Source organism: Giraffa tippelskirchi, chromosome 1 (genome assembly GCF_054371585.1).
Source record: "Giraffa tippelskirchi isolate mGirTip1 chromosome 1, T2T-mGirTip1v1.2.pri, whole genome shotgun sequence".
Classification (NCBI taxonomy): Eukaryota; Metazoa; Chordata; class Mammalia; order Artiodactyla; family Giraffidae; genus Giraffa; species Giraffa tippelskirchi.
The window spans coordinates 90,546,083-90,564,977 of NC_137275.1; the positions used below are offsets into that span (position 1 = coordinate 90,546,083).

The window sequence follows — 18,895 nt, forward strand, 5'->3', positions numbered from 1 at the left end:
AATGGTCATCTAATTTAAATTCCTCCATTCCACTGGAGAAAGGAATGGAAAACCACTTCAGTATTCTTGCCTTGAGAACCCCATGAACAGTATGAAAAGGCATATGACACCAGAAGATGAGCCCCTCAGGTTGGTAGATGTCCAGTATGCTCCTGAGGAAGAGTGGAGAAAATAGCTCCAGAAAGAAGGAAGAGTCTGGGCTAAAGCAGAAATGCTGCTCAGTTGTGGATATGCCTGGTGGTGAAAGTAAAGTTCGATGCTGTGAAGAACAATATTGCATAGGAATCTGGAATTTTAGGTCCATGAATCCAGGTAAATTGAAGTGGATGCAACATAATTAATTTTAAATTAATTGATTTAAAAATCCCCTATTTATGTATATTTAGGTGGTTTTCAGTGCTTTGTTTTTACAAAATAAGCCATAGTGAATATCTTTACGTATTCATCATCACTGTTGTATATACATACAGATGTGGGAGAATTGGAGAGTCATTCTGTTTTTATGTAAGTACAGTTACTAAATAGCTCTCATTTTATTTTCATAAAATGTCTTGTATAAAACATGTAACTTAAAGGAAATTAAGTCATGGATAATATTACTGAGCGTAAACCTTCCATTCAGTCACTTTCTATTTTTGGCTCCTTAGAAGATACCTTAAAAGACAAGTAGAATGGATTTATTTCTATGGTTTTATGTCCTACCTTGTTTGGAAAAGGATGTGGTTTCCAGGAATGAATGCCTTAAAATAGGAAAATAGAATTAACAAAGTCTGGAGCAAGAAAAAAGGATAGAACAAAATGTAAGATGGGAGAGAGTTAATAAATGCAGATACGTAAGCCATAGGAGTCAAATTCTGTTGTATAATTTGGCTCTTAGTTTCTCCTAGCCAAAGAGAAAAGGGAATTTTCATTGCTCATATAATTCTTCTTGTTTGTTAGGGAAGAAGCAAGCCAGTTATTTGGTGGAAATTATGGCTTTTACCACATACAGTTCTGAAAGACTTTCATGTGGTATTTAGAGAAGAGGGGTGAATGATGGAGTGGAAGGGACTACAGCAACATTTTTTATCATGAACTAGTGGTGGTTTTGTAAAGCTGTTCCAAAAAAGAACGCCAACCTAAGATGAGGCCTTTACTCTAGAAGTGCAGTTCGTAGAAAACTATTCTATATGCATCTTAAGAAACATTATACACACTGACCTTTCTACTTTTTTCTTTCTTTCTTTTTAAATAAAACAAAGATGAATATTTTTAATGATGAAAGGTGCAATTCATGAAGAAGATAGACATCATAAACCATTAGACACCTAACAATAAAGGGACAAAAGATACATAAAGCAAAAATCAGAAGAAATATAGGGGAAAAGAAAAAAAAAATATAATCATAGTAAGACATATTAACATTTCTCTGAATATTTTATCAAGTACAGAAAAAATAAGAATAGGAGCATTTTGAATGATGTCATTAATAATTTAAACATAATAGATGTCTGTTTATATTAATTTATATTAATCTTATATCCTACACAAATATATTTGAAATTTTGTTTCTCATATGTTGTTATTAGATGTCCACAGGACATTTAGAAAAACTGGCAAAAAGATAAACATTGCTAAATTTTAAAAAGTAGAATTCTTTTCTTTTTTTGTGTGGTTGTTTGACTTAGTATGAATAGAATGCTAGATTTCTAATTTAAAAAATAAATATGCAGCAAGCAACAAAGTTTTACCATATAGCGCGGGGAACTATAGTCAATATCTTGTAATAACCTATAATGGAAAATAATTTTAAAAATAATATATATATATGGTATAATTTGAATCACACACTGAGTTTTCTGATGAATCAGCTTGATTCATCCCAGAATATCTGGCAGCAATGGGTGAACTATATGGGATTTTGGGTGGACAATTCCAGGTTAGACCAGACAGTTTCAAGTTAGGATCTCTAACAATGTCGAGTTTTCTGTAATATTAATTAAAAGCAAGTCCATATATCTTTTCTTTTTTAGCCCATGTATTTTAAAGATCAGTCAGCAGTTGATGTAGTTGGTACCTAGAGGCACTGGGAATGGAATACAGATAGATGTCTCCTGGGATCCAGTGTAAAGAGGCTCTGCAAAGAAATCAGTGGGAGAATTTTTTTGTATCAATTTTATATAAGTTACAATTTTTGTATTCATTGAACATCAGTGTGAAAGCCATTATCACTTTGCATGTACTTTCTCGTTTTCATGCAAATTATGACCTGGGATAAGTGGTGAGGCACAAACATTGCTTCCAGGCACCATTTATCCTACTTACGCTGTAACATACAATAAGGGCCAGTGAGCCCAGAAATAACAAAATCTTTGACCAGTGCTCATTTCCCCAAAGCTCCTGATTGTTATACATGTGCAGAGGAACCAAAATGACTCTTAGTTTTAATTTGGTTCACCTGGATCTCATGGAAGGCTGCTTTAAATAAGCTACTTAGACCTGAATAGACTCAAAGTAGAGTCTCAGGTCACCATCCAGACACAAACTTACTTTCACTGGGGCATGAGGAAAGCCTGCCTGGCCTTCCCAGGTGGGGCTAGTGGTAAAGAACCTGCCTGCCAGTGCAGGAGACATAATATAGACACGGGTTTGATCCCCGGGTCAAGAAGATCCCGTGGAGAGGAGGAAATGGCAACCCACTCCAGTATTCTTGCCTGGGAAATCCCCTGGACAGAGGAGCCTGATGGGCTACAGTCCATGGGGTCACAAAGAGTCAGACATAACTGAAGTGACTTAGCACACACACATGAGGAAAGGCTAATTCTTCAGGGACTCCTGAAGCTCCAGTGGCATTGGAACTTGAAACTCTGGGTTCACATATGCCCAGGAGAATCACTCTGTATCTGTCTCTCTCTCCCAAAAAAGAAGAGGACTCACCATGTATCTTGAGAGGGCACCAATCCAGTAAGTCCCCCATCTCCTTAGGAGAAACACAGAAAGGGGTTTTGAATGCCCTTCCTCAAAGATTAGCACCAACTGAGAATCTAACCTGTCCAAAAATTGCCACCCTGTTTCAACCTGGAGGGGAGCCAAGGAGTTTACATTGCCAGGGCCAAGATCTTACACTTGTTTGTGGGGATAAACAAGTGATCAGTTCTCAAAGAACGAAGCAAAGATAATTTGGCTTGAAAAAATTTAAAAGTGATATCAATCACTGCCCATAGCAAAATACTGTTAGCATAGGCTTAATGTGATTGACGGTGCATCCCTGGAAATTGACCAGAGCAAACTGGTTGCAAAATATGTATCTAGTTACTTAAAAACTGGTGCTTGCAAGATACAGAGTTCAGTTAAGTAATATCAAATATAAGGAACTTATACTTGTGCATTTTAAATTATATTTAGTGCATTTTAATGCACTAAAGCTTCATTTAAAATTTTCCAGTTTTGCCACTTAAATTACTGCTAGTGCCTAGTTCAGATAATTATGGTCATAATATAATTACTAATAAAATTCCTAGTAAAGCCAGCATAAAGGAAAACATTATAGCCTAGATGAGAAAAAGTATTATTATATGGTAAAATAATGGCAGATACCCATGTGTTACTACATTTTCTTTTATAGGTATTCTCAAGAATTTTAGTTTTACCTTGTAGCCTATGAAACACAAGTCAACTTGTTATTCTTATCTGATTGAAGCAGAAAGAGATATGAATAATCAAGTTGGCTTCTTAGCTTTATCGTAGTTGATTTTGTAGAAGAAGCAGTTTTCTTTTTAATTATATTTAATTAGAAGCCCTCATTTTTTTGCCATATTTAACCAAAGGCTGGAGGCAGTCTTCGTAGGTACCAGATGCCAGGGAAATCCAAGTTAAGACTAAAGATTGGCTGTAGGTGATTCGAATGAAGGTAGTCTAGAATCCAATAAAATTTAAAACTGAACATTTAATTTGGTCAATATGTCTTTAACTGTCCTGTAGATTAATGATAAAAATTCTCCAAATCTGACATTGTTTTCCTATTATAACATCATTAAATCACAAGGTTAAGGTTGTCTTTTGTAAATATTACTGACTTATTCCCAACTTTTAGGAACTATGTCATCACAGTTAAAATTTGCACTAATGTACACAAAGGAAAAACTAATATTTTTGGATTTATGCTTAACTTTGCTGAAAACAATGCTGTTTTACAAAACTTTAGCCTTGTTTTCATAGATCAGAGTTTTCAAACTCAGCTTCTGTGAAAAATCCTTAAATGGTCAGAGGTGTGTATTTATCACAGAAACTAACTCCTTGGATGGACTTTCTGAATATTAGCTTCTTGCCACCCAAAATATTTTTCTAAAGCCTTTGTGACCTCTTGTTTTTCTTCACTGTTAAGGTTTTGTAGATACTTGATATCTATTGTCCAAGTGCTTTCATGCCAACAAATAGCAAGTAATAGAAAAACACAAGTTGCAGCTTATACTTAAATGTATTTTTTTAATGTACATGGGTTAGGGTACATGAGTTTATATAATTTACTATGGCAATAGTTTCTACTAGATAAATTGTCCTAAGTTCATCTGATTACATAAATATTTCATGGTGTTTCATATTGATAATGTTGGTTTCAAGTTCTTTTGTCCCTTAGGTTGTTTTTAAATCACTGATGAATTAAAAAGTTCATTACATCTTTGTGTATGGTCTAAAATTAAGATATCTCCCTGTATAGCTTATTTCCTAATTAAGGCAGAATTGTGTGTGTTTTTTTTAAGCAATTAAAATGGGGGAGAAAACACAAAATTATGAAGAGATAATTTGTTAAATGTTCTGTTCTCTAATCTTGTGTTGAAGTTTGATGAGTTTTGTAACTTAAATACTTATAAAGTAGTGGAGAGATTCCAGATTGTTACTCAAAATTCTATTCGTGGGATCTGTTGTCTTGGATGTTGCTTTAATAAACATGCAGAATTGTCTATAAATAGTGTTTCCTGGGCTAATATTAACTTTTTTGACAATGAGAAATACATGAAATTTTGGGTTGGGACATGGAGAACGTCATAGAGTTACTACTTTTTCCAGCTGGAGATTAGGGTTGGAAGATAAGAGTTGCAGAGTCTGGGAGGACCAGTCCCTTTCATCTGGAAGCCTGGATTTATCGCCTTGAAGGAAGGGCATGTATCATGCTTGAGAGGCTGTGTGATGATACACCGTAAGATAGGGATCCCTTTGGATAATACAGAGGCTCAATTCCTTTGGGTTTCTTATCCCTTACTTTCCCTAACTCTGTCCAGGGCCCAGAATGGACTCCAAATCTGTGACCTGTGTTTAGCAGGCAAGAAAAGATATCCCCAAATTGTTCAGCTTCTCTGGTTTGTATTAGTTACAATTTTATAAAGTCATCGGAGTGCTTATGATGTTTAAGGATGCCTAATAATCACGGAGACCTGTCTGTAAAGTCAGAGTGTCACTGGGAACCCTCAGGTGAACTGAAGCAGTGGTCTGGGGCAAGTCTCAGGAGAGACTTCTGCAGTTGAGAATTCTCACTGGGTGGCTTGGAGCTGGCAAGATTGCATGTATTAAACACTATGGCTTTTTATAGTGGCTGTTGGAAAACTGATTATCAGGAGAAAATGGACAGGTGTTTCTATATTATGTGCTACTAATGAATCCTCTTTTAGTGCTTTTCACCATGGGGTTTTATACCACACAAAAAAATACATGTAGGGCATTTGTTTTTGGCAGCTTTCACAAAAACTGTGGTGATGGTTGCCTATGAAAATTTCCTTACACATGATTAGAGAATAGATTCCAGAAACTTTGTGGAAATAATTACTCCAAGTTTAACATTGCTTTGATTTAAAATGCAGTTTTGTATAGTTTTAAAATGCAAATTTTAGAATATGGGACCTTGGCTAAAATTTCATTCTGGAAGTCTTATTTAATGGATGTAGATACCAATACCATAAAACTTGGTAAATCTATGTGTGTCAACACTGATTTAAATGAAGTAGGAGAAATGTGACCCAACTAAGATCTTATGAGACAAAAATAAACTATACAGAACTGTTTGGCTGCTTGGTACTAACATAACTAGTTAGAAAATAATGATGTTTGCTATTCTTTATTAGCTTATTTCACCTTTATTTTAAATCATTTAATATTTTTTCTTGATTATTCAAAATTGACATTTAAAGAGTATTAAAGAAACAGTATCCTTTTATATTTTTCCTTCTCATACATAACCATAGTCATAGTTTTCCTTAATATGTGATCCAGAATATAGTTTGCAATTTATGCTTTGATTTATTTTCAGCTTTTTGCTTAGACTGTGCCTGATATATCTCATTATTTTAAGAAATGTATCAACATCAGTAGTTCTTTTAAAGTTATCAACAACAACAAAAACAACATGCTAACTTGTAAACCCAACGGACATGAAAATAATACTCTAAAAAGCAAATGTTATGTGTGCCTTTAAAAGTATAAAGCAATCATTCTGGATCAATACTACTACTTTGAATCAAATTCTTACCATTTTTTTCTTCTGATACTACCCCAAAGAAGGCTCTATCCACCTTGCTTTAAATTATACAAACAACACAAATGGACAGTTAAAGTGAATATTTTGTGCTTTAAAGAAGACTAATATTTTATGCTATAAAGGCATTGATCCAAAAGAGAAGTAATAAAATCATCTCTTCCCTTACCTCTAGGATTTCTAGGCTGGTCGAACCGTGACCATTACTAGTAGTGTTTCAAGTCTCTTCCATTTACTTTCATTAAACTGGGTTATTTGTATCTTCGAGTGAAATGGCTGAGCTTTCCCACTAATTCCCGTTGCTATTGACAACCAAAGCAGCCATGCAAGAAGAAAATGCTGTGGAAGGAAAAGAAAAAAAACCATAATATTTCCTCCCCAAAGTTGGAGAGAAAAGGGAAACACAGTATGTAAGAAACAGGTAAGTAAAAAAAAAAATCAATTTAAAAAGCTACCAGCCTTGGTTACTAATTGATCAAAAGTTTTAATTTTTTTTCAGATATTTTGTCCAATACTCATTTAAATAAAAGGATACTGTCTCTTGGAACCAAAAATTAATATTCTGAAGATTAAAAATTGGATTGGAAGGTACAATGTCACTAGAGGTCTGAAATATTTTAATTTAGAATTTGAACTATGAAAGAATAGCACAACTTCAATTATTGGTTAATATTTTTGTTACAGAATGTTTTTTAATGACAAAAATGGTGACTAAAATATTACTATTTTAAACATGTCCTAGATTTTTTTTTTTGTTTCAGAAAAGCACTGAAAGTTGCAAATGTGTAAGTCTCCGGGAATGTAACAAGTTGATAAATACCCAAGTCCAGCCTCCTTACAGAAAAAAGATCTGGAATTTCTTTTTTTGGACATTTGTTTTGCAGCTTTCTACGTCTTAAGGCAGAGAATAGCCAGGATAAGGTGCCAGCTCAAAGGTTAGATGAACATCTTTTTTGAAATAATTTCGGCTAATCTATGTCTTGAAAGGCATACTTCTAAATAATAACTTTATAAAGTTATTAATAAAACTTAACACTAGTTGTGTTCTTGAGTTGCTTTTTGGGGGGAAGCTGTGTTCCTTAGAGATGTGTTTATTCTGTTCATAATTTTGTTCAGTTCTTACATTAAACTTTTCCATTTCAGTTTATAATTCCTTTCTTCTGTTTTACGAATCTAATAAATTGACCTCCATTCTAACCTAAAGGACAGTTTATATTTTTAATACTTATAGAAGCAAAAAAAAAAAATCCCACCAAATGAGATTACTAACACCATCCTATCATTAACCTGAGGGAATTGTGTCTCATATTCATTAATTCTCCATGGAAAAATCAGGTAAGAAATATTTTTATTGTATAACATATGTAAGATGTTATACTAGCACCTAGGAGTGTTCATGCTATGATTTTGGTGCATAAGAAGTTTCTTGTTTTAAATATTTTTGAAAGTGGACAATGTCACCTGAGAAATCATCCTTATGATACTTAACTGGAAATTTTTGGTGAAATATGTATAATTCTGTTTTATGGATTTGGTACCAAGAAGACAATGTACTTTATATTTTTACATGTCAGAGAAAGTGTCTTTAAGGGGTGATTTTAATAAAACCATTTGGGAGTAAGATTGATAGTTCTAGAAACAAATGTTAAGACTTTTTTTCTGTTCAGAGAGACTTAAAATATCAAAGCATATGTATCTTATATTTACCGTCAGCTATAGGATTAACTAGCAGAGCTATGGCTGAAGTTAAGGAGTCAGTGCCAAAGAATATAATTTGGGTTTTGTCCCCAAGTCATGTGGGTTCAGGACTCTCTCCTGTGACTCACCAACTATGACATACTAGATATTTTATTTACATTTTCTGAGCCACGGTTTCCTAATCTTTAAACCTACTGGCAGGATTGCTGCTGGCCATAAGAATACCTCCTCCTCCTCATGCAGAACAGTTCTTGATAAGTGTTTGAACTTTGAAATGGTGTTTTACTGGGATCTATGATAGCATCCATGGTATACAGCATGTTTTAAATTACATTTTGTTTACCATGCCCATCATTTGGAAATAATCCATTGGAAGTAGTAGAAAATTTCTCAAATTATTTATGTCTAAAGGAAAAATTATCATTGGATAACTGCCTGTGCTTCTGAACCATTCCTTTTCCACTTCTATAATAACATCCATTTGCAAATGTCAGAATGAGGTATGGTTTTGGTTACCTAGCCCAGGGAAAAGGAACTGGAAGAACTGAGAATTGAATTGTAGAATTACATGTAGAGTTACTTAGAGATTTATTTGACACACATTTGAGAGCTTACTAAAGGTAAGGAGCTAAGTTAGGGGCCGAGAGAGAGATGTTTAGTAAAAGTTTAATCCAAGTTGAGTAAAACATGGACTCTTGCTTGGGAGGAGCTGATTTGGTAAGATGGTTGGCTCTTATTCCTTCCAGGATTCTAAAGTAGGCAAGAGTTAGGGATTAAAGAGCTGAGGCTGTTTAGAGGAAGAACCACTTCTGCCGGAGCGGATCAAGGAAGATTTCACAGCCTCAGTGGGCTTCAGTTGATTCATTCATTCAGTAGCTACATACTGAGGGCTATTCCCTGTCTCATCATGGGCCAACCACTGCAGACATCAGTAAGCTGAAGCTACAGGCATTGATGTCATTTCCTGTCCGTGCTGAAGGCTCACAGGTGAAGACAATATTGGATGAGAGGTGTGTTTTGATGCAGGTGTGCTTTGAGATAGGCACTGTGAAAGCCCATCGCAGTGGGCAGTATCTCAGCCAAGAGTGACAGGCTGGTGGCCCAGCTGTATTCTGAGGGTTAAGTCAAGTGAAGGACACCCCGGCCAGACAAAAAAATACACTGAAGGTTCAGAAGCCAGAGTGAGGGGCACATTCCAGGGAATGTAAGAACCTTCATCTGGGCATCGAGGTGTGTGTTTGAAAGGTATGTGATGACAGATGCTGTGGGAGAGGGAGCAATGAGCTGACTTGTGGAAGGCCTTTGATGGCATCTTAGAGTAGTGTTTATCCCAAAGTTGTAGAGGAGCATTGAGTAGATTTTAAGCAGCAGAATTACCTAATCAGATTTGTATTTCAGAAGTTATAAGCTGGTTCTCATGGGTCAGTATTCTTGCCTGAAAAATGCCATGGACAAAGGATCCTGATGGGCTACAGTCCATGGGGTTGCAAAGAGTCGGACATGACTGAGCATACACACATGCAGTGGGTCATATTAGCATACAGGTCAATTTAGTTTTGCTCACAAAGAGTTTGAACATTTTTAAAAATAGTTGCCAGTGTTACCAAGGAAAAATGGAGATCAGGCTTTGTTGATAAATCAGTCGCTAGTCTTGCTACAAGGAATTGGTGGGCTGGAGTTGCTTAGTGCTGCCCTGTTTGAACGAAGCATGCACTCCACTTTACCATAGGACTCACTGCTTCAGGACAGATGCCCAGGATCTGTAGGCATTTGGGCTCTAGGGCCACTTTCTGAACATTTTGCTGGTTGGCAATTAAGAGATAGCCTTTTGAGGCTCAGGGCTAGAGGCTGTTACAGTAAACCTGGCGAGAAACTGAGTTTTATCTTAAGCGACACTGGTGGGAACAGAGAAAAATAGATGTTGACAGATAATAAAAAGAAAGGCTGGAGAGGTGTGTATTAGGACATGGGTGGGGAGTTCAGGCTTCCTGGTCAGACCCGGTTGTTACCAGACCTGTGTTTCTGAGAAACTTACGTGACCTTTTTGGGAAATAGCTTCCTTATAGGGTTTTTTATGAAGATCAAATGAAAAAATGTGAAGCACTTAGTTTAGTAATTATTATTTCACATTCAGTAAAATGACAGCAGATGGTGTGAGAATGGTGTGAGGAAGATGGAATCAAGGATGACACCCAGGTTTCTGGTGTGTGATTTGGTGGGGAAAGTGCAGGGGATGACCTCAGTGTTGGATGTGCCATCTCTGAAGTTCTTGTGAGACTCGGAAGTGGAGAGATGTGACACGTGGGTGGATTCCAGGCCTAGAGCTCAAGGGCTGGATCTGAGTCGGGCACCGGCTGGGATTGAATGATCTCTTCACTGCTGTCCTACTCACACCTTTCTTCCCCACCATCATCTTCAGTCAACATTAATAATCCTCACAACTTCCTCCACAGAAGAATAACGTTAAACGTATCTGAGGAATGTGGGAGAGGGAAAATACTGTATTGCATGTGGGCTGAAATGTTCTCTGATAGTTTTTGGTTCTTGACAAAGTTTCTTTCCGGTTTACCATTTTGGCCTTTAGCTGAAAGAAGCGAGTGATTCATCATTTGTTTATATCAAGGGCTGAAAAAGAGAACCACTCTCTACAAACATTCTATCTTTCTTCCCCTTTTGGTTAACTGTTTCTGTATCCCATCACTATCACTTTTAATTCTAAGCAGATACTCAACTCAAAGTGAACTGTTGTTAGGAATGAATAGCCACACGTGTGTGTGTGTGCGCGCGCATGCGTGCATGTGGGTGTGCACGCTTAGTCACTCAGTCATGTCTGACTCTTTCTGACCCTTTGGACTGTAGCCCGCCAGGCTCTTTGGTCCATAGGATTTTCCAGGCAAGAATGCTAGAGTGGGCTGCCATTTCCTACTGCAAGAGATCTTCCTGACCCGGGGATCGAACCCGCAGTCTTCTGTGGCTTCTGTATTGCAGATAGATTCTTCACCAGCTGAGCCATTGGGGAATCCCACACTTAGGTTAGAAGTTAATATTCTTTCTTATTAGAACATACTGTGACAGCCCTGCCTCGGGTCCTGGCTCAGATGCCACCTTCATTCTGTCTTCCTGATTTTAGTAACAAGAAGTCTCTTCTTTCTCTACATTGAGTTATAACACTGGTGTGGCGCCTGTTTCATCCTGCTCTACTTTGGGACTATTTCTGGATCTATATCATTTGTTCTGCTAGACTGTTAGTTCCATGAATCTGGGAGCTATGTCTTATACCTCTTTAGCTCAGTCAGTACTTTGAAGGTATAAGGGCCTGGCACTTCTATATAAAAGAAATAAAAAAATGTGAACATGATGTTATCTTACTAAGCGGATTATAGTTTTAGGAAAGACAGTTTACTGAGCAAATAACTATATTTAATTTCTCTGCCTTTCTTATGACCTTACTACATATTGTATAAAAGATCTTTAACACTTGAGGAAGGTTCTTAAATCAATGTACACGCTTGAAAACATATAAAGTGTCATCTGATTGTGACATCTACTTCTTACAATCGATTGATTGTTCGCCATTATGGATGGAATATTGATTCTTTGAGTATTAGAGTCTTTAAGCTGGTGATTGCCTTATCTTAGAAGGACTATTTTTTGTCTTATGGACACAATCACAGTGGACTGCCTGTGTGCTGCCAGACCCTCTGATGCTTCACACGTCTCTAACTTTGCTTATGCTGCTTGTTCTGAATAAAAGGCCCTTCACCCATCCACACGGTGAATTCTTACTCATCTTTTAAGATTCAGTTCACATTTCCTCTTGCAAGTCTTTCTTGACATTTTCCCTACTCCTGCCTGCCTGCCTGCCGAGAAATTCTTTCTTCTATATTCTTTTAACACCTTGTACACCTGTCATGTCTGTCTTTGTTAGGAGACTGTGTGAAATTTCAGAGCAGATACTGTGTATTTAAAGAGCTCAAAGTCTAATGGAGAAGCAAGGTAAGAATAATACTTGTGATAATATAGGATGGGGTGTGTGTGTGTGTGTATTATATATATATATTATATATATATATATAATTTACAGCAGAGTTATGCACAGAGGTTTATGAAAGTGCTGAGGAGGGCCCCAAAATCATAATGAGGGGCTAAAGCAAGTATTATTTAAGCTGAGTATTGAAGCTGTCTAGATGTTAGTCCAGCAAACAAAGGGAAGAACAACAGTCTGTGTAAAAGTGTGGGAGTATTGAAGTATGTGATTTCCTGGGAACTACCATTATTTGGTCTGTTTGTGGATATGACTGGAGATGAGACTGGTGGGATAGGCAGGAGTCAGAGTGTGAAATGTGTTGAATGCCATACAGAAAGTTTGAACCAGCATGATGAGCTCCAAGTAAACATGAAGGGGAGTCAGTGAGTGTATGGGGAGAATGGCATGGTGAAATCATGGTGAAGCCTGTTTTTTTAGTGAGGTCCCTCTAATAGCAGATGATACCTGAATTGAAGTCCACAATCCTGGAGGCAGGAAGACCCGTGTGCCACCACTTATTTAATCAATCCTTTTTTGATGGACATTTGTTTCCAAGTTTCTGTGTAAGGTCCTCCATCAGATAAATTTAGAACAATTAGTGAAGTAATGCTTTCCTTTAAAAAAAAAAAAAAAAGTGAGCTGCACTGACAAAATGCCTCACATCCTGCATTTCTGTGTACAGTCACAAAGTTGGTTCCATTTTTAAAATGGCTAATAAATGGCTCAACTCATTGTCTGTCAGTGACTCTTTAAACGTAAGGATTTTGGTCACTGAAGGAAGGGGTGATGGTTACTTTAACGCTTTCTGGCCTTTTTTGATGATTGCTTAGTACCCGTATTCAAAATTAGAGCATCATCTCTTTAGCTAAAACAAATATAATTTTCACCTAATATGTATTTCATCATTGCTTGCTTGCTTGTGTGCTCGGTCATGTCCGACTCTGCAATTCCACAGACTGTAGCCCGACCAGACTCCTGTGTCCATGGAATTTTCCAGGGAAGAATACTGGAGTGGGTTGCCATTTGCTACTCCAGGGGATCTTCCCAATCCAGGGATTGAACCTGAATCTCTTACATCTCCTGCATCGAGGGGTGGATTTTTACCACTGTGCCACCTGGAAGTCTGTATTTCATCATAATCTCAATGAATTCTTACATTATGGTATCGGTGTTTTATAAATTTCATTTTGTTTGAAAGAAGTCTGTTAGCACTGTTTCCTTTCCAAAACCTTTTCTGACTCTCTTGAACCTATGTAATTGATCATTTCCTCTCCTGTATCCTCTGCACATATCTGTTATTAAGATATCTTTGCTTACTTCTGTCTCTCCTTGCTAGACTTCCCTAGTTGAGGGTGAGGACTTGATCTCTTACTGATTTTATTATCCCTAGTCCTTAATACAGTTTCTTAAACACTGTAGCAATTCCTCTTTGTTGTTCTTATAATGCTGTTTATAGATTTTTTTTTTTTGAGTTCTTACTATGAGGTGGGTACTGTTCTAAGTACTTTATTTGGATTTTCTCATTTAATCATCCCCATAAACCGATGGATAAACTCTATATGCACCCTGTTGGCTTACTACTTTTTAAGTAAAAAATGGCAGCGCTGACATTTTCCTCTGGCTCAACCTATAATCTTTATTTTAGAGCAGAGAGAAGCTGGATACTCTGCATTGGTAAATCTGGGACCCCAGTGGTCTAACTCCAGCATATGTGCTCTTACCCCCTTCTCTAGAGTGCGCTAAGTAAACTACAGCTCACAAGTTAAGAAATATTTGTCAGAGTAATTAAGGAATATTTGTCAAGGTATGCATATTATCCTACTCGTGTTTATAAATTTTTTCCCATTTCTGTACTTGAAAAATTTCAAATCCACACAGGAGTTGAAAGTATAGCAACAGTAAATAGCAGTGTACTTTTCATGTACAGTTGTTAACATATTGCACATTTGCAGGTATGCTACATACACTCTTTCCCCCTCTCTTTCTCTCTCCCCACCCCTGCCCCCCTTCTTATCTGCACACATACACACACACAATTAGTGAGCCATTTGAAAGTAACTTAGATATAATGGCTCTTTGTACTTACATACTTTAGCATGCATACCATGTCACACTTAAATTTAACATAGGTACAATAATATTATGTAGCAAACAGTCCATGATTAGATTTCCCAAATTATCTCCAAATGGTTTTTATGGATTTTTTTGGATCCAGAGCCAATCACAGACGTTTCATTTAGATGACATTCCTTAGAACAGTTCTAGAGCTACTTTTTTGTAGATCTGAATTTGAAGTTTCCTCATTATTAGATGCTGGTTAAACCTTTTTGGCAAAAATATTACATAGATGGTCATGTATTATGACATTCCCATTGCACATAATGTCAGTTTATTGATTCCTTGATTAAGGAATAATTAATTAATTAAGGATTAAGGAATTCCTTGATTAAGACTCCTTGATTAAGGAGTCTACCAGATTTTTCCACTGAAAGGCACCTTCTCTTTGTAGTTAGTAAGCACCCTATGGGGTGAGACATTGAAACTCTTTGAATGTTCTGTTCCCTAACAAATTTCACCCAGCGAAAGTTTTAACATCTATGGATAATTTTTACTCAAATTATTTCAGTTGTGGTTGTAGAATTATTTTTTCAGATTTTGTCATTCCTTCTGCATGTTTGCTGGGGCTCTGTAAAGAGAAGCTATATTCTCTTCTTTTTAGAATCAGTCTGGACCCCCAGATTCTTTTATTATTCAGTTGTTATCAATTACTATCCTTATTTTTTCTTGGTGCTCAAATTATGCCAAATTTGGCTAGTGGGAACACTTCCAAGTAGCTCCTGTGTCATTTTCACTTGTTTCCATAATTTTTTGAATGTCTTTGCTTTTTGTCACAGCCTCTCTGCTTTATTCCAGCCTCTCTGCTTCAGCCCTGATTTTATTGTGGAATGGTATTTGAAAACAAAGATATGGGTGTTACGTGTGCTCATTGCTACTGTTAACCCTACTTAAAGAAAACCTCCCACAAATCTACTTCACACTCCCAGATAAGTAATAACACTTTATGAAATGTTCTTAAGGTCTCATTTAGCATTAATCTAAGTTCCAGTGTTCTCTACAATGAAAACAGAAAAAAGTTAAAATTTCAAGTAAACCAAAAATGACAGTACTTTTCAGAAGAAGATTCCTTAAGTGAAAATGGATAGTGCTTAATTATAGTAAATAAAAGTTGGCTTGAGATTCAAAGATGCAGGCACTTATTTTCTTTCGTCTACTTCAGGAATTAAAAGTTAAATAGAGATTAAATAGACAGTTGAGAAATTTGAATTGGATGTTTCCAGAAAGACAAAAATAAATTAACCAGACAGCTCTTGGAAAATAACATTATCTAGAACAGACTGCTACTGCTAAGTCACCTCAGTTGTGTCCGACTCTGTGTGACCCTATAGATGGCAGCCCAGCAGGCTGTGCCGTCCCTGGGATTCTCCAGGCAAGAACACGGGAGTGGGTTGCCATTTCCTTCTCCAGTGCATGAAAGTGAAAAGTGAAAGTGAAGTTGCTCAGTCGTGTCTGACTGTTAGCGATCCCATGGACTGCAGCCTCCAGGCTCCTCCATCCATGGGATTTTCCAGGCAAGAGTACTCGAGTGGGGTGCCATTGCCTTATCCTGATTTATTTTAACTTCATACTCTAAATTATCAACTGATGGACTTAATATTTGACTGCAGTTTATGATTAGTTTAAGTTCTTAATGAAAATAACGTTTCTTAAAATGTGAGAGCAAAAAAATCATAGATGTAATAATACATCAGAAGAGATAACAACTCTATATACTTCATTAATGATTCAGAATCTGGCTTCTGTACCTAACAAGCAGTGAAGTAAAAAGATCATTTTATGTTGAAATATTCTGGCAGGGTTACTATAATTTTCTCAAATTATAGATTGTATTCTTAACTGTGACTTCTTCCTAGAAGTTTTATGCCTTCCTAAATACGTTTATGCCTTTAATTACCTTTGATATTCTCTATCCCTCTCATCCTTTCCTGGTTAGTGTTTTTACTATAACTTCACTCTCTCTTCCAAATCCACTCAAAAAGCTAGGTGTCTGGAGTTTTTCTGAATATCAAAAGAATTAGAAGATTGTAAGAAAATTTTTCTGAAATCGGGCAAATCACGTAACTTTCTGTGCTTTTGCTTGTCTGCTGGTAAAATAAGGGTAATGTCTGTCTCTCTCTCGCCTTATATGGATATTGTGAGGGTAAATTTAATCAGTCATATAAATTGGTTTTGCATTCTATATTCATGAGATCGTTTAACAGATAGTATTTTATAGTGATAACAATCAGAGGCACTTTTACTCCAGTTTTTACGACAGAAGAGACTTAGATTTGCAAATAGGATATTCAACACTAGAATACAGGATATTAGGAGGCTGGAGAGTTGTTTTCCTCCGAAGATCTTCGGATCTGTAGGATTCTTCTCTCTGTGTTTGTGGTACCTATGATAAAGGAAGATCAAGGCCCTTTTCAGTGGAGCCCTCTTAACTTCTGCCTCCATTCCTTCCAGGTCCCATTAATACAGCAATGGCTTGCTTAATGCCTCTTTTAGCATCTCTCTCTCTTCCAAGGCCAGTTGCTCTTTGAAAAAGATACTCCTCATTTTATGTTCCTCTTTCCTTAAAATGAGTGTATCCATATCTGAGTTCTGCGAAGCTTGTTAGGTGTCATGAGCACTCTAGGAAATGTCCCAGTTTTGAATCCATTCATCCTTCTGCCCTGCTCTTGAATACTTTTGTCATCGTTGTTTTCCAATTATACACTCTGGAGAGCAGTTTCTTTGTTCTGCTTTTAACGGTGCCATGTCTGAATAGCAACATGATGGAGACTGCAAAAATTACAAGTGATTCTCAGGATTCGAAAGACAATCTACATTAAGAAAATACTTCTCAAGTTACAACATGATATAGAATAGGAAGATTACAAGTGATTTTTAAGATTCAGAAGACAATCTTATTTACGTTAAGAAAGTACTTCTCAGGTTACAACAACACCTGAGGTTGAGTTGGCTTTTCCTTTGCTGCTCTCCAGAGCCGCTATCTGCTTGGGCGACTCAGGATGTTCATTTTTTTTTTTTTTTTTAAACAGATGTTGGCACTTGACTCCCAACTGTGATTAGATTACATAAGATATTATATAGAACTAATGTGGGAGTATAATTTCCCCTATCTTATTTGATAACATTGTCTAACTTAGAGTCAGAAAACATTGTCCAACTCTCAGAACCCCAGTTACATCAGTTAGAATGAATTTTTAAGAGGAAAATCTTAGATTGCAGTCAAACAGGAACATGTGCCATTAAAGAACTATGTTTGCTTTGCCAGTTGAGACTTGTTTCTTTAGTTCAAGTAATGGTTTAGGGGTTATTTTAAGGGCACTTTGGAGACTGTGTTGCAGGAATGTTACAGAGTAAATTTTGAGTGTGATATGCCCATTTGACCTTAATTCCAACGGCTGATTTTGTGGGGAAAAGAATCTGTCATTCACTGACTACCTGTGATCCTCACCTGAATTTGGTTTCTTGAGCTGCTAAATCATGTGTGGATGCTAGTGGTCCTCTGTGGACCAAATGTGGCCCAGACTTCTTGTCCCTGATGCACATGAAGCTCAGAGAAACAGTGCTGACTTCTGAGTAACCTTTAGCAACAGCAGACACAATGTTTCCTACAAGTCAGTGTCTCATCTATTTTTGTTGTTTTGAGAACATTATTCTGAAATAGACTGCTAAAAAAAATAGCCCACTTATTTTTTTTTTCCTTGACCTGCTATTCACAGCAAGTTGTGAAGGTTGGTGTGTGCTGACCACTGAGAACTCACATTATAGTGAAATGGGTTGTCAAAAGGTGGGTCTGTTTACACAGAAGTTGGGAATCATTTTTCTCTAATCTCAAGGTGGATATGTGTTTTCTCATCTAACTTTTAGATGTAGCAGTGAAGTTCTTTAGATACTTCTAGAGTATATGATATTGTAGGTTTAAGATAACTTGACAAGTTGTGTTTCTTTACTAAGATTCAGTCACAACAGTTCTGTCCTTAGTGTGTATCCAGCATCTGCTGGCTTGATGGTAAACACAGATTAAGCCCAGATTCCACAGCCTTGTGCTCAAGGATAATCAGGTATTACTTGTAATTATACTGTAATTGTACTTGGCTGCAAGTAACACTGACACAAAGACCAGTGTCCTAAAAGACTAGAATGGCCATTTAGGGTTAATATTATGACTTCTTGTTCAGCCTCTTTTCCATTCTCAAGAGTCATCCCATAATCACAAAGTAGCCATTGTAGTTCAGCCATGACTTCTATATTTCAGGCAAGAAGACAGAGGATATACTAATCAGTCACCTTTTTAAGTAGCTTTCAAGTTCCAAAAGCTGCACCCAATAATTTCTGCTGACCAAAATTTAGTCACTTGACTACCCAAATATGTCAGGGAGGATAGGGAATATAATTGTCTATTGCTAACTCATTACTTAGGACTTCCCTGGTGCCTCAGTGGTAAAGAATCTGCTTGCCAATGCTGAAGAGCAGGAAGGAGATGCAGGTTTGATCCCTGCCTGGGTCAGGAAGATCCCCTGGAGAAGGAAATGGCAACCCACTCCAGGATCCTT

General features: G+C 36.8%; 1 protein-coding gene across 10 annotated transcripts in view; it reads left to right on the forward strand.

The window, feature by feature from the left end:
- The window catches only part of NPNT (nephronectin), a 76,543-nt gene that overhangs the window by 13,163 nt on the left and 44,485 nt on the right, over window positions 1-18,895 (forward strand). For 5 of the 10 annotated variants that reach the window (XM_081484073.1, XM_081484106.1, XM_081484091.1 and 2 more), the window contains exon 3: window positions 7,390-7,440. The exons of 3 other annotated variants lie outside the window; for them this stretch is intronic. In XM_081484073.1, coding sequence (XP_081340199.1) covers window positions 7,390-7,440 — 51 coding nt within the window. Of the gene's footprint in view, window positions 1-6,680; window positions 6,927-7,004; window positions 7,111-7,266; window positions 7,441-18,895 lie in introns of all 10 variants that reach the window. 2 more of the 10 variants (XM_081484157.1, XM_081484147.1) reach the window with 2 other exon arrangements.